At 33.6% G+C, this 13,957-nt stretch overlaps 1 protein-coding gene across 1 annotated transcript; it reads right to left on the reverse strand.

Moving 5' to 3' along the window:
- Positions 1 to 4,613: 4,613 nt before the first annotated feature.
- LOC128171396 (putative histone-lysine N-methyltransferase PRDM6) lies at positions 4,614 to 13,412 on the reverse strand. Its single transcript, XM_052837192.1, has 9 exons — positions 13,347 to 13,412; positions 8,997 to 9,081; positions 8,496 to 8,687; positions 8,323 to 8,357; positions 8,158 to 8,212; positions 7,777 to 7,841; positions 6,402 to 6,596; positions 5,794 to 6,031; positions 4,614 to 5,621 (listed from the first exon to the last, which is right to left on the reverse strand). Exons 2-9 carry the CDS (start codon positions 9,052 to 9,054, stop codon positions 5,329 to 5,331), a joined length of 1,131 nt encoding a protein of 376 aa, XP_052693152.1. The 5' UTR covers positions 9,055 to 9,081; positions 13,347 to 13,412; the 3' UTR covers positions 4,614 to 5,328.
- Between the last annotated feature and the right edge of the window lie 545 nt (positions 13,413 to 13,957).

Consider the following 13,957-nt stretch of genomic DNA (forward strand, 5'->3'; position numbering starts at 1 on the left):
TGTTGACTCTTGGTTGAAACGACGCTTTTTGTTTGACTATTGGTGCTTAACGCTTTAATCGACCAGGTCTTCATTCATACACCTCACTTATATTGACGTTGGCAATTTTGTCAGGGTTCTTTACAAACTGAAGTATTTAACCGTAATCAAAAGTAGTTCATTTAAGTAGCAAAAATAGAATACAAGACATTTACTTGCTATTGCGAGAGCAGCATTGGTTGCTAATTCCTTGATAAAAAACTATGAAAGCTTTTAGGAAATGTTTAATTCAATATTAAAAGATGGGAATGTGCAGAACCGATACTAGATTGTCTTATATGAAGAGAAAAGTTAAAACAGCTTATGAATTATGCACAAAAATATGTACTGTAGATATTTCAATAAAAAAATGGATACTTTAAAGTGTACCTTTTCATGACTTTAAGTAAAGTAAGAGTTGATTCGGAAAGTGCGGTTCGTTTTGGACGTCCTGGAATAATTTACGGGACACACAATATGACAATCCCAAAGGAAATGAACTGAAAATAACTGCGTCCTTCGCAAGTCCGTTAAACAAATGCCAATTATCTATACGTTTAATTATTGGCTAGTTAATGTACATGGACCGTTTCGTTTATACAGAATTATTTAAAGGGACATGGTCATGATTTTGGTCAAATTCTATTTTTCTGGTTTTATTATTTACAATACAATAGGAATGCATTTCTAATCATCAAATAAAATTTGAGAGTCGTAGTAAGATACAACGCTCACAATTCTTTGTCAAGGCCCGTGCCTTGTTTTTGTTTACATTGAATTAATATACATTTACAATGCAGTAAAATGAAGTTTATTTTCTAGTTGATTTGTCTATCTTCTTATTCATTTTGAGCATAAATTAACACAGTAATAACACACGAATACAAACAGTTCTTAGCTAAAATTGGTATTTTACACTTCAACATGCAACATGAAAACAAAAGCTTTGTTTATATAGAAATGAATTGTGAGCTCTGTAACTCGCTTATAACTCAACAAATGACTCAAATTTTGATTTCCGATTAAAAATGCCTTTCTGAAGCACTGTTGACATTAAAATAGTCCAGATGATTTTCGACATAAATCGTGACCATGCCCTTTTAAAAGTCATCTTATAATCTCTTTTAATTGTATTACTTAAAAAAAAATATTTAGTTGACAATTGTTTCTATAAAACTCACTATTTAGATAACCAATAACATAAAAATAAATGGATGAGGCGAAAATCTTACCTCTGTGATCTGCTAAAAGTTAATTAATGAAAACAAAGTCTTGCCACACATGTTCTTAAGCGACACATGTATGTCACGTGATATAAATCGGAAGTCAAGAACCATTAAACAACACAGGTTAAAAGTTAAATGAAATGTTCAATCGGAGTCAGTGACATCTGGATTTCATAAACAGTTTACAATATGTAGAATGCCTGTGATGCTAAATACCACGGCGGTCTTATGGAAAAGTGGTTACAAAAGTGTTTGTTTCTCTTGGGTCTTTATTACTTTGTATCTTGTTTTGAATCAATATAGGTATGTTATTCAATTATTTTACGGCTTTACGGAAGCCATCCTCTGTAACACCGTGTAAACTTGTGTTTCTTCAAGATTTGGGGAAATGTTTTGTACATAAACAATGGTTCATTGTAAAACTGGAGAAAAGATGAATGCACTCTGGAGTTTTTTTTAGCATTTAACATCTGTTTCATGTTTGGATTGTTTTTACTGGACATGGACATTAATGGTAACCAAACAAAACTTTATGAAAAAGGTGATGACGTCAACTTTTCTATAGTCAACTTTCCTTACTTCCTTACATAATATGTAGAAAGTCTACTTTTATCACCTGCAAACGGTGTTTTGTCTCTCAGTTAATTCGATATAAAAAGAACATAGCAGGTGTGACCGGTCAGCAGAGGATGCTCACTCCTCCTAGGCATCTGATCCTACCTCTATGTTTTTTTTTAGGTCCGTGTTGCTCTGCTCTGACTTTGTATTTTGTTTTTATGGATTTTTGAGATGGTTGACGGTTTTTAATTGTCATTTTTTTCATACACAAGGGCGTGTTCTTCGTATGAACAGTTTTAAAGGCGAGGCAAGCTATTGACAAACATATTGATAAAACAGGACTTTTAACAGTCTTGTTTGAAATCATCTTTTCGTAAGTTCTATGGTCGGTACAACGACATTGTCAGCAGATACAATCTTCCACTGGGTCGCATGCTGATCACTTTTTTCATACTAATTGTTAGATCATAATTTATCACCTAATTGTCTGCGGACTTTTCCTGGGTTTTTCCCCGATTTCCTGTGACTGGTCAATAGAGGATGCTCACGCCTCCATGGCACCGTCCCTACCTCTTTATTTTAGAGGTCTTTGCTTGTTGCTCTGCTTTGAATCTGAATTTTGTATTATGAATTTGTGAGATGGTTGATAGTTTGTTATTGCCATTTTTTCATCTATATGAAATAAAAGGAGAGACACTTTATTGCATGAAGATGTAAAAATATTAAAATAAACACAGCAACAAACCAAAATTGTTCTTCTCATTATTTATATTATTTTTTTAACTAACTGAATTTGTTTCTTTCTTCTGAGCAATCACAATGATAAATTAGATTACGTACCTTCGAAGCATTTGTTTGATAGAAGTTTCATTTCATGTTTTTTCCCTTTGAATAAAATGGCATGTTGTGATTATAAAGGTGTTCAAAATAAAATACAAACAGGGAAAAGAGCAAACACGGACCTATAAAATTTAGAGGTAGGATCAGGTGTCATGGAGGAGTGAGGCAGGGCTAACACGGACCTATAAAATTAGAGGTAGGATCAGGTGTCATGGAGGAGTGAGGCAGGGCTAACACGGACCTATAAAATTAGAGGTAGGATCAGGTGTCATGGAGGAGTGAGGCAGGGCTAACACGGACCTATAAAATTAGAGGTAGGATCAGGTGTCATGGAAGAGTGAGGCAGGGCTAACACGGACCTATGGTAGGATCAGGTGTCATGGAGGAGTGAGGCAGGGCTAACACGGACCTATAAAATTAGAGGTAGGATCAGGTGTCATGGAGGAGTGAGGCAGGGCTAACACGGACCTATAAAATTAGAGGTAGGATCAGGTGTCATGGAGGAGTGAGCCTCCTCTGCTGACCGGTCACACCCGTCATGTAATCTTTGTTGTAATCAGGAAAAGAGAAAAGTGGAAAAGTCGAAGATAATAAGGTGATAACCAATGGTCAATAACTATGAAAAAGTCAGTCATAATGCAATCCTTTCAAAGACTGTTTTTGCTGAAAATTTAGTTGTATCGATCATAGAACTTAAGAAATGATGGCTTCAACTGAGACAGTCCTGTTTTATCAAAGTGTATGTCAGAAGTTGCCTTAGAAAATGTTTATACGTAGGCATGCCCTTTCGTATCGAATTGATTCATTGATTTATTGATTCATTGAATTAATTTATAAAACAAAGAATTTTTTTTTTTAAAGGATATTAGACATGAAGTGATTACGTTGTATTGTAAGCAACAATTGCAACATTTTTATTGTTACCTAAACGCAATTAAACTCCATAAAACTCAACAAAATTTTATAGTATCAAGGGGAAAGGAGACCAACATAGTTCCTTCTTTAAAAATATTTTTATACAGTTTATTCCCTTAAATTCGAAAAAAAAATCATAACAGTATAGAAAACTTAAAGGTTATTTTTCTTTTCTCATTCAGGATTGGAATCACATGATAAGGCTCTGCCACTCTTTCAACACAATATGATGTGGTCATCCGGGATATAGGGATAGCCTTTATCATATGAAGAGTAACGCCTTATAAAGTTTGACGTATCTATTCAACTTTGTGTATAAAATATGATTCTATAATACGGCTTTCAAAGAACAACGTTCGATATATAATGTACATGAAAAGGAAAAAACAACTTATTTCGAATGTTTCCTATCGGGAATTATTAGGAAGAATCATGTAGTTATCAGTTGTTTAAGATGTACGTTTAATATAATAAGTTTCTTTTTAACAAACCAGTGTTTAATTTAATGGTACGAATATCATTTTATTTTAGCTTTGAAGATTTAAAAAAAAAAGAATACAGATTTTTTATTGTGTATACGTTCTATCCTTTTATGTCAGTTTTAGGAAAACAATCACAAAGTAATGTAATGTAAAAATAGAAACAAGATGATGAATATTTAATATTTGTATAAACATACATCACTTTTGGCCAGCTGCATATTTACTCTCCAGTACACTGTTTGATTAAGACACATGCTGACTGATGTGTTTATACTTGTAAAACCATAATTTGTACACCCTACTGACCGTGGTTCTATCGTTGTTGCATGATCAAGACAAATAACACACGGCCGGTGTAACCCTTCGGCAGGGGATGCTCTCATCCTAACCACCTGGTCCCACTTCTATTTTATTTTAAGTCAGTGTTTGCTCTGCTTTGAATTTGTATTTTGCTTTATCAATTTTTGAGTTTTGTGACAATTTGTGTTTGTCGTGTTTCTCTTAAATGAGCCGGAATCAAACATTCCTTAGATTTTTTATTACCTTCAATTATATAACAGATACAAGTTATTTTATAAATACCTACATTTCCCGGCTAACATAAATATCTGTGCAATAATACTTATTTTTTAGTTACCTTTACGATGATTTTTTTCGCTTTTAAAAGGAATGTGAGAAAAAAATTAAGAGGATATTATTTGAAACCAGTTTTATTTTCTGTAGATCGATTCTTGTTATCTCTTCGAAAGTTTAGAATCACTATCTTCACAAAAAATTCGCAATTAAAGTTTCTCTTTTCGGCATGATTTTTGTGCAATTGCATAAAGTATAATTCAGTAAATGCACCAATTGATCCACCAAACGAATAATTGATTCAAATGTATCCTTCCTCTGATTTAAATATCTACAATTGAGATATGCTCTGTACAATTTTTTCCAAAATTTAATTATCGATATGCATATAAAATCCTCAACTGTTTAAAGAGTATGCAAATTTTGGTGAAGTTAGCCGTGCATTTAAATCCACCAGTGCTTAAAATTATCATATATGGTAATACAATATACCTTCAACACAAGAAGTTGCCCTTTTTTACTTTATTTTCGATAACAAACCAAGGCCTTTGTTTGTCCCTCTCATAAATACCATCTATAGGTTCAAGTCATTCTTAAATAAAATTATTCTAAAGAAATTAATTAAGAATCATAATTTTTTACATACTTTCCAAACTGAATATATCAAGAAAGAAATGTCAAATATTATATCAGTTATAGCTAATTTAGGTTACACCTCATCCAACTCCAGAGCTATTTGTGGAATCTTCACAGATAAAGGGAAGCTTCAGCCCCTCGTGTCCTGTATAGTAAGTATAGTTACGCTCAGCCACCCAGTACCACTTGTTGTCATGGTGATAGGTCAACAACAGACCAAACATCTGGTCCAGCACCGTTTCGCCCTCGTCGTCGACGTTGTCGAACCAGTTCTGATACGTTACGGGCGTCCAGTTGTCGAACACCAAAACTTTGTCATCAATATACGTTATCACGTTCGCACGTAACGCCACGGAACCGTTCAGGTCATATTCTGAAAAACAAACATTATTATTGCAATTAAAAGAATATCTACTACAACCCCCCAAAATCAAAACAACCCTAATAATTAGGGTAGCTTTAAAATAATCAGGGAGGTTAAGAGTAGTAAAACATGGCTAAGATTTAATTCAAAGAAAAACGTACATGAATGCTACGTAACATACCGGGATGAATCCTATTTACTCCAAGAAACCGTCCATAACCGTCACCGTACCAGACCAACAGTTCTGTCCCCGGCTCCACGTCACGTGACGTCATATAGAACACGATGCCGGCGCAGGGTACGGGGGTGACGTTTTCCTCTGTGTGGGTGGTCGGTGAGTTCACGAACCTGAGCCAGTTACTACAGGCCGGGTCAGCGGCGTCAATGACGTAGGTACCGTTACTTCCCTGCTTGTCCACCTGTCATAAAACGGAAGTATTTGTTTTCAATCTGGTTACAAGTGTTGTTTTTATTTTAACGCTCTGATGTATTTGTTAGATATGGCCCATTAGTAGAATAAGGATCTATGAACAATTTTCTTTGATTGTAACTACAGTTTTTGGAAGTACATGTAAACCTCAATAAAAATCTTCTAAAATAAAAAAAAAATGTGCTGAGGGCAGAATATGCTTTCACTAAATTTTTCACGATTTCTTTGTTTCTGAAAAAACGGTAAAGTTACCTTGTCTCACCTGATACAATGAATAGTCTTTTGCTAACTTCAAAGATGCAAGCTTGTGTAGCGACATCCATGGTGACGTAAGCAGTATACATGTACTATTACTATACCTGCCATGAATACAAGTCCGAGTCGGATTCCCTGGTGTGGATCACACCTTCATAAACACCCAGTATAGTGTATTGAGGGACAAACTCGTCCGTCCAAGCTCCAAAACCGGCCCCAGGGATGTTGGAGAGTTTGATGCTAAATCCTGGTGGAGTGCTGAGGTTTGCTCTGAGATGTGGAGGGGAACCTATAGGAATCTTACAGGTACAAGATAACGTCAAGGGGACATACACAACTATTGAATTCTTACAGGTACAAGATAACGTCAATGGGACATACACAACTAGAGAAATCTTACAGGTACAAGATAACGTCAAGTGGAAATACACAACAAGAGGAATCTTACAGGTACAAGATAACGTCAAGTGGACATACACAACTAGAGGAATATTACAGGTACAAGATAACGTCAAGGGGACATGCACAACTAGAGGAATCTTACAGGTACAAGATAACGTCAAGGGGACATGCACAACTAGAGGAATCTTACAGGTACAAGATAACGTCAAGTGGACATACACAACTAGAGGAATATTACAGGTACAAGATAACGTCAAGGGGACATGCACAACTAGAGGAATCTTACAGGTACAAGATAACGTCAAGGGGACATGCACAACTAGAGGAATCTTACAGGTACAAGATAACGTCAAGTGGACATACACAACTAGAGGAATCTTTCAGGTACAAGATAACGTCAAGGGGACATACACAACTAGAGGAATCTTACAGGTACAAGATAACGTCAAGGGGACATACACAACTAGAGGAATCTTACAGGTACAAGATAACGTCATGTGGACGTACACAACTAGAGGAATCTTTCAGGTACAAGATAACGTCAAGGGGACATACACAACTAGAGGAATCTTACAGGTACACGATAACGTCAAGGGGACATACACAACTAGAGGAATCTTACAGGTACAAGATAACGTCAAGGGGACATACACAACTAGAGGAATCTTATTGGTACAAGATAACGTCAAGGGGACATACACAACTAGAGGAATCTTACAGGTACAAGATAACGTCAAGAGGACATACACAACAAATACAAATTGGCACTTCTTTTATTTATGGAAATCATAAAAAACCTATCTGTTTATTTTTCTGGTGTTTTTGGTTAATTATCAGCTGTTCCACTGTCTGTTTGTTTTATTACATATTTATCATTAAAAGTGAAAAAAGAAGGTTATAATTATGTGATTTTATCAAAGCATACTGTAATTCTTATTTTTAGATTGAAGCAATGCTTTCCTAGAAAAAACTACTTATACATAAAACACATGACTTGATTAAAATTATCATTAATTTTACATTAGGTTAATGTCAATGTCAACCATTATGCTTGACTGTATACAAAGATATACTTACCTTTGCATTAGGTATGTGGCGGTATTTATCACTATGAATACCATGTAACTTATAGTCCTCACAAACTGAAATATCAAAACAATAATACTCACTGTAATTGCACGACTTTTATTCTTCATTTAAAGTTTGTCATACAAGTCTTTTCAAATAAATCTTGTTATATTGAATCTTAATTGAAGGACATTAAAATATATTTTGTCTGTTTGATGTGTTGGGTTTACTGATTATTTTTCATCCTCAAATAAACCAATTGTAGAATCTACTACATTAATTTAATATTTGTTTACTTACAGTAATTGAAATAAAAACATCAAAAAACAAGACACACGTTTAGAAATTGTTTGATCTAATACAAGTTAGAAATGCTTTATCGCAACTCACATCTATTTTTTTCTGTTTGAACATCCCACTCATGTTGAGCAATTTTATACAGTTCCTGGTATATAGTAAAAAGAAATAATTTTTAAAAAATAAAGACTCTTACGAAATAATCCAGAAATGATCATTTTCAAATAAATAACATTTTTTGAAGAGATTAAGTCTTACTTTTCTCTCCTGGTATATATCAAAAAATCCCATTTCTAAAACAAACAATAACAAAAGGTCAGAAAAAATCCATTTTGATTCAACATTTCTTATGTTAAGCAAAACTTTGATATTAACAATAGTTTAGATGTTATTTTTAAATGCAGTAAAATTGCACAGTGATGATCCCTTACGTTCAATGTAGTCTGTCAGAGCCTTCTCCTTTTCCTGAGAGTCAAGTACCGCCATGTGAGCGCCATGTTGGTGACATACGTCACTGGATTGTAGCATGGAGGTAGATTCTGTATGGAACGAGAAGCACCACTGGTCTACTCGAACAAACCCCGGGCGACACTTGTCATTCATTGTGTCCTCAAACAGAAAACCTGACAAATAGATAAACAAGAAGGAATGTATCAATATGACCTATTTAAATAACTATCCAATAAAATCCAAGAAAACGGTCTGGTTCGCTCATTATTGCATGCAAGAAGGAACGTATTAATATGATCAATTATTAAATAAGCTTCCTTTATGATATAAACCTATTGAAGCAAACTTTAAAACATATGTTATGTAATTCAGTGGACTGTACTTTTGTGAATGTTTTCATATCATTTTAAGCAACTATCTAATTTTCATTCTATAATAACATTGTTTGGTTTATGAAATTATGTTAGATTTAAACTTGATACCAGTCAGATGAAGGACCAAGAGCAATCCTGAGGCGACAACAACGCCTTCTCTCGTCATGGTGATGATATGAACTATTCAGGCATTCTGCAAAGTAAATTGTGGTATATATAAAATACATGGTTACTGTCTTGAAATATAAACTATATTTGGGCGAGGATAAGAAAACATGACAGAGGGCGAGCCCATCTATCACGTATTTTGTTTATCCTGCAACATAATATCACATTCTGTACCTGAAATAAGCTTTATTCGACAACCTTCACTGCATATCTGCAGTTTAAACCATGACGCTATGGCGTAAACGAAGCAAGAGATGACGTCACAATGAAATTGAACGTCGGTATAATGCACGATGAAATGTTGGGGCATTAACCGAATAGAGCTTTGGTTAATCGGCATAGGCTTTATTTGGTCTATGCATAGGGTAGTTGCAGGATAAATAGAGTTGCATGACTTTGGATATTTATTATATTTTAATGCTTCAAGATTAAGTTATTGAGCCACGATGGTAATATAAGTATACTTTTATATCAGGATGTTAAATCTCGATTGACTTCTTTCGCTGTAAAAGTGTTGAAAGCACTTGTTTAAAGAAATGATTGCTTTGTTTAATTATATCAGTTTTACGTAGCCTAGAGTGAATAAATCACATCATTACTGCGTTTATTTTAAGTTTATATCATGCTTCATTTACTACAATTTTAAGTGATAGTTTGACCATTAAAAAAAAAAAGGTGAAAAGCAAAAAAGTCGATATAAACATATTTGTTTGAAAACTAGTCTTTAATGAATTTCTCTCTTTATTTCTTCAGACTTCTTTTTCGAATTCATTTTGGAGTCAACTTTAGAATACTTTAGATATTTTAAAGTTAGGTTATACAATATTTACATTCCGTGTGAATTTTATGTTTGCATTGGAAATCTGCAACGTTCAAATTCCTGTGAATACACTTTGACTATCTATGCGCTAAACTAATTTGATATGTACTGATGAAATATAAACTATATAATTAAATATCTACTGGTTCACAATTTCTTTCTCTACAAAATTTTCTAGCACTATATTTTTAATACCGGAGGCGGATAAATAACAGGTTAATATGCCTGTTCTATGTATGTTTCATATCCCTTACTAGTCACTAAGAGCACGTATATAGCGACGATACACAAATAATTCACACAAGTATGCATCAATACGAATATAAATATAAGCATTGAATGGGGTTTGTTTGGACTGTCGCCGGTCTTATTACACAACAAAGAGGATCAAACAAATATCACACCGGGATAACATTGGTTTCCCCATAAAATCACTGTTATGTTCTTTATTTGTATTGAAAGAACCTGAACCTGAACTTTACTTATTTTACAACGATTGCTAAGCAAGTTCGACAACTTATATTAATATCTCTTGTTGGCACGGATGTTAGCGCGAGGGGGTCATTTGTGTGGGAAGAAGCCGGAGTACCCAGAGAGAATCTACGTGTCCAAGCGGGCGACCACCATACCCTATCACATACCACGGTGACAAGCGAGTGCATTGTCCACTACGCTACTTGGACACCTTATGTACAAGTACGAGCTTTAATAGTTAGAAGGAAAAACATTTTTATTGGTAAATATAAGATTTTATCTTTAAATTGCTGTTGGAATGTTCTTGTTGATTCCGATTTTAAAAAGGTAACCGGTTAAAACCTTTACAAAATGATTGAAGATGATATTATTGTGGCTGACTAAAAATCGATTTTTTTTTACCAATAAGGGTCTGGTTTGTAAACAAGATCAACATTTATAATGTTTTATTTAAATGCTGATTTGGCATTTTTTACACCCACATAGGCAGGATTTATGATAAACAAATGTCCTTTCTCTTTTTCTGCGAGGAAGAAAAAAACAGTGCATGTTTGGTTGTACTTTTCTTAAAGAGTTCATTGCATTTAGATTGCATATATGGTTGTGCATTTCTTAAAGAGTTAATTGCATTTAGAGTGCATATTTGGTTGTACTTTAGTAATAAATGAAAATACGTGCACAAATCAGGCAAGGAAATTGCTATTTAATCTATTAGACAATTACATAATTTTGCTCTTTATGCTTTTAGAAAAAAATTACTATCATTTTTCGTAATATCTTAACTGGAAAAACAAAGGTTCTGTACAAGTACGAGCTTTAATAGTTAGTAGGAAAAACATTTTTATTGGTAAATATTATAAAGATTTTATCTTTAAATTGCTGTTTCGCATTTTTTACACCCACATAGGCAGGATTTATGATAAAAAATTGTCATTTCTCTTTTTCTGCGCGGAAGAAAAAACAGAGTACATATTTGGTTGTACTTTTCTTAAAGAGTTAATTGTATTTAGAGTGCACATTTGGCTGTTCTTTACTTTAAGAGTTACTTGTATTTAGAGTGCATATTTGGTTGTACTTTACTTGAAGAGCTAATTGTATTGGAGTGTTAGAGACCAAGCTTCACACACCAGGCGACCAGTGACCTATATATTTCCAGGTCACCTGTCACAACGGCCATTACCTGTACAGGCAGGTGTAATGTGATCAATAATCGACATGCTGGCTGGAGTTGAATCGTTTCCTCACATAGCACATATGCAACTTACATTTATATCTAGAAGTTATATCTTACAGTTGAAGCGGTAATATGTTTTGGAATAGTTAATCATACAACAATTTCTCCCGGTTAATTGTTGTTGCATCTTGTGTTATACAAATAGCGATATCGAAGACAAGACCAAATGATTCACACTTGTGCAGTCTATTTAACGTGTGTGCATATGACCCTAAGTATTTAATATGATTTTTTTTTTACAGAAAATGACCGTTGAATGTATTTAATGTGTTATATGTACACGTATACAAGAATTTTAAAAATGCTTTAATGTAGGCTTGCTGCATAGTTCAAACTGTACAAATATTAAAATCAAATTAATTCTGTGAATTCTAGCCACATGGTAATATTTTAAGGTAATTTATGGCGAAATTGTCCACATTTGCTAATAAAAAAGGAAGAACCCACAAATCTATTCACAGTAAATAGCGTGAGATAGCCTATAAAACATGTATCTATGTAAACCATGTGTCTATAAATATCGTTAAACAGTGTCAGGGAACCACACAGGCCAGCACTGTACAGACCACTTAAAACAGGTGTACAGGTACACAACATTGTCTGTCTGTGCAATGTTGTAACGTTAAGGTTGTATTAACTTTGTTTCATTTGACCGATTTGCTCGATATTTATTCTGAATCACGAGAGTTTAGGAATGGACGATCGTCATATATCTTTATGAAGAGTTTTTCCTATGAGTTACACAATCAATTTATTGTCTTGATACGGCCAGGTGGAGACCAATTACGAATCTTTGTTTTTATCAAACGTTTGACATTCTAGAAATGTATCTTTATTTTGCTTGGGTAACGATGCGATAGTTTCCCTGTTTTTGAATGTAATCAATTTCTGGTAAGAATGACTGTTGGTTCAAACCTGTTTTTTTTAATTTTGACTATCGGCGCTTAACGATTTCAGTGGTCTCTTTTTTCATTTATACAACTCATATGCTGAATTAAATAATTGCCATTAGTAAATTCATTTGAAAAGTAAAGCTTTGTGAAATAGAATGTATAGTTACTGTTAGAGCAGCAAGATGTTTAAAAAATAATAGTTAGAATTTGATTAGAAAACATATAAGTGAATATGAGAAATATGGATAACATTTTGTTTTCGTACATGAATTAAGACAAACAAATAAAAAATCATAAATAGTATGCAAACAAAAATGTGATGCCAATCTTGAAATTGTATCTGCATATACCTCAAGTGAATGAAGAGTTAATTAAGAAAGGTTTGTTCGTTTAAGAATGTCCTGAAATGATTTACGTGACAGACAATGGCGCTGTCTTCAAGGAAATGAAGAAAGAATTAAAAGTGCACATCCCCCGTCATCCTTCAAATGAACACCCACTGAATGTACGTTTATCAATTGACCAAAACCAGTATGTTCGTCTATCTAATAACCAATAACAATATTTTTGCCTATATATTGACCAATAACAATATGTTTGTCTATCTATTGCCCAAAAACTGTATCGGGACAGTTTTCCTCATACCGATACTCGAAACAAAAGTGTATTTTTGGCAATAAATGATATCTTCAAATGTAAAGCAGAAAAAAAGGTTTCTAATCAATTAAATCTTTGCAATAGATTAATGACCGTTTAATGTTTAACTTGATTGAATGATATCAAATTCTTTAAAATTCAAGAATTTAGAAAAAGGCCTATTGTATTGATAAAAGTCACAAAGTTATACACAGCAGTAAATGGTTGCTTACCTCCGTGATCTGCTGAAAGTTTATTCATGAAAACAAAGCCATATCCCACCTGTTCTTAAAGGACACATGACTATCACGTGATATAAATCGGAAGTCAAGAATCATTAAACATCAGAGGTTAAATGTCAAATGTAAATGACTCTTGAAGCCATACATCAACAATATCCTGAGAATTGTATATAACAGTTCCCTATATTTAATATGCCTATGGTGCTTAAAATAAAGTTTCGAAAATGCTGGAACAAACATTACGGGCTTTAAATGGAAAGTGGTAAACGAAAGGCTTTGTTTTTCTCATGGTATTATCTAAGAAATAAAGTACGAGTTTTCGTGAATGTTGCAGAATAACCTCCTAGATCGAGAAATGTTGTTATGAAATATAAAAGCCGAGGCGTTATGTTTTGTTTTGTTATTATTTTATGTTTTGTCACAAAATAAGTTTATGTATGTTTAAATAATGTGATTTATATAAGTTTCATTTCAGTTTAAAAAAAAAATAAAGTATCTCTCATCTCAAGATATTGTAGACTTGTAACTGTAAGCAACAGCTGCGACATTCGTATCGTTACATTTTATCAGTGGATACACATTGATGCATGTAACTGTCATTT

This window comes from Crassostrea angulata, chromosome 2 (assembly GCF_025612915.1).
Source record: "Crassostrea angulata isolate pt1a10 chromosome 2, ASM2561291v2, whole genome shotgun sequence".
Classification (NCBI taxonomy): Eukaryota; Metazoa; Mollusca; class Bivalvia; order Ostreida; family Ostreidae; genus Magallana; species Magallana angulata.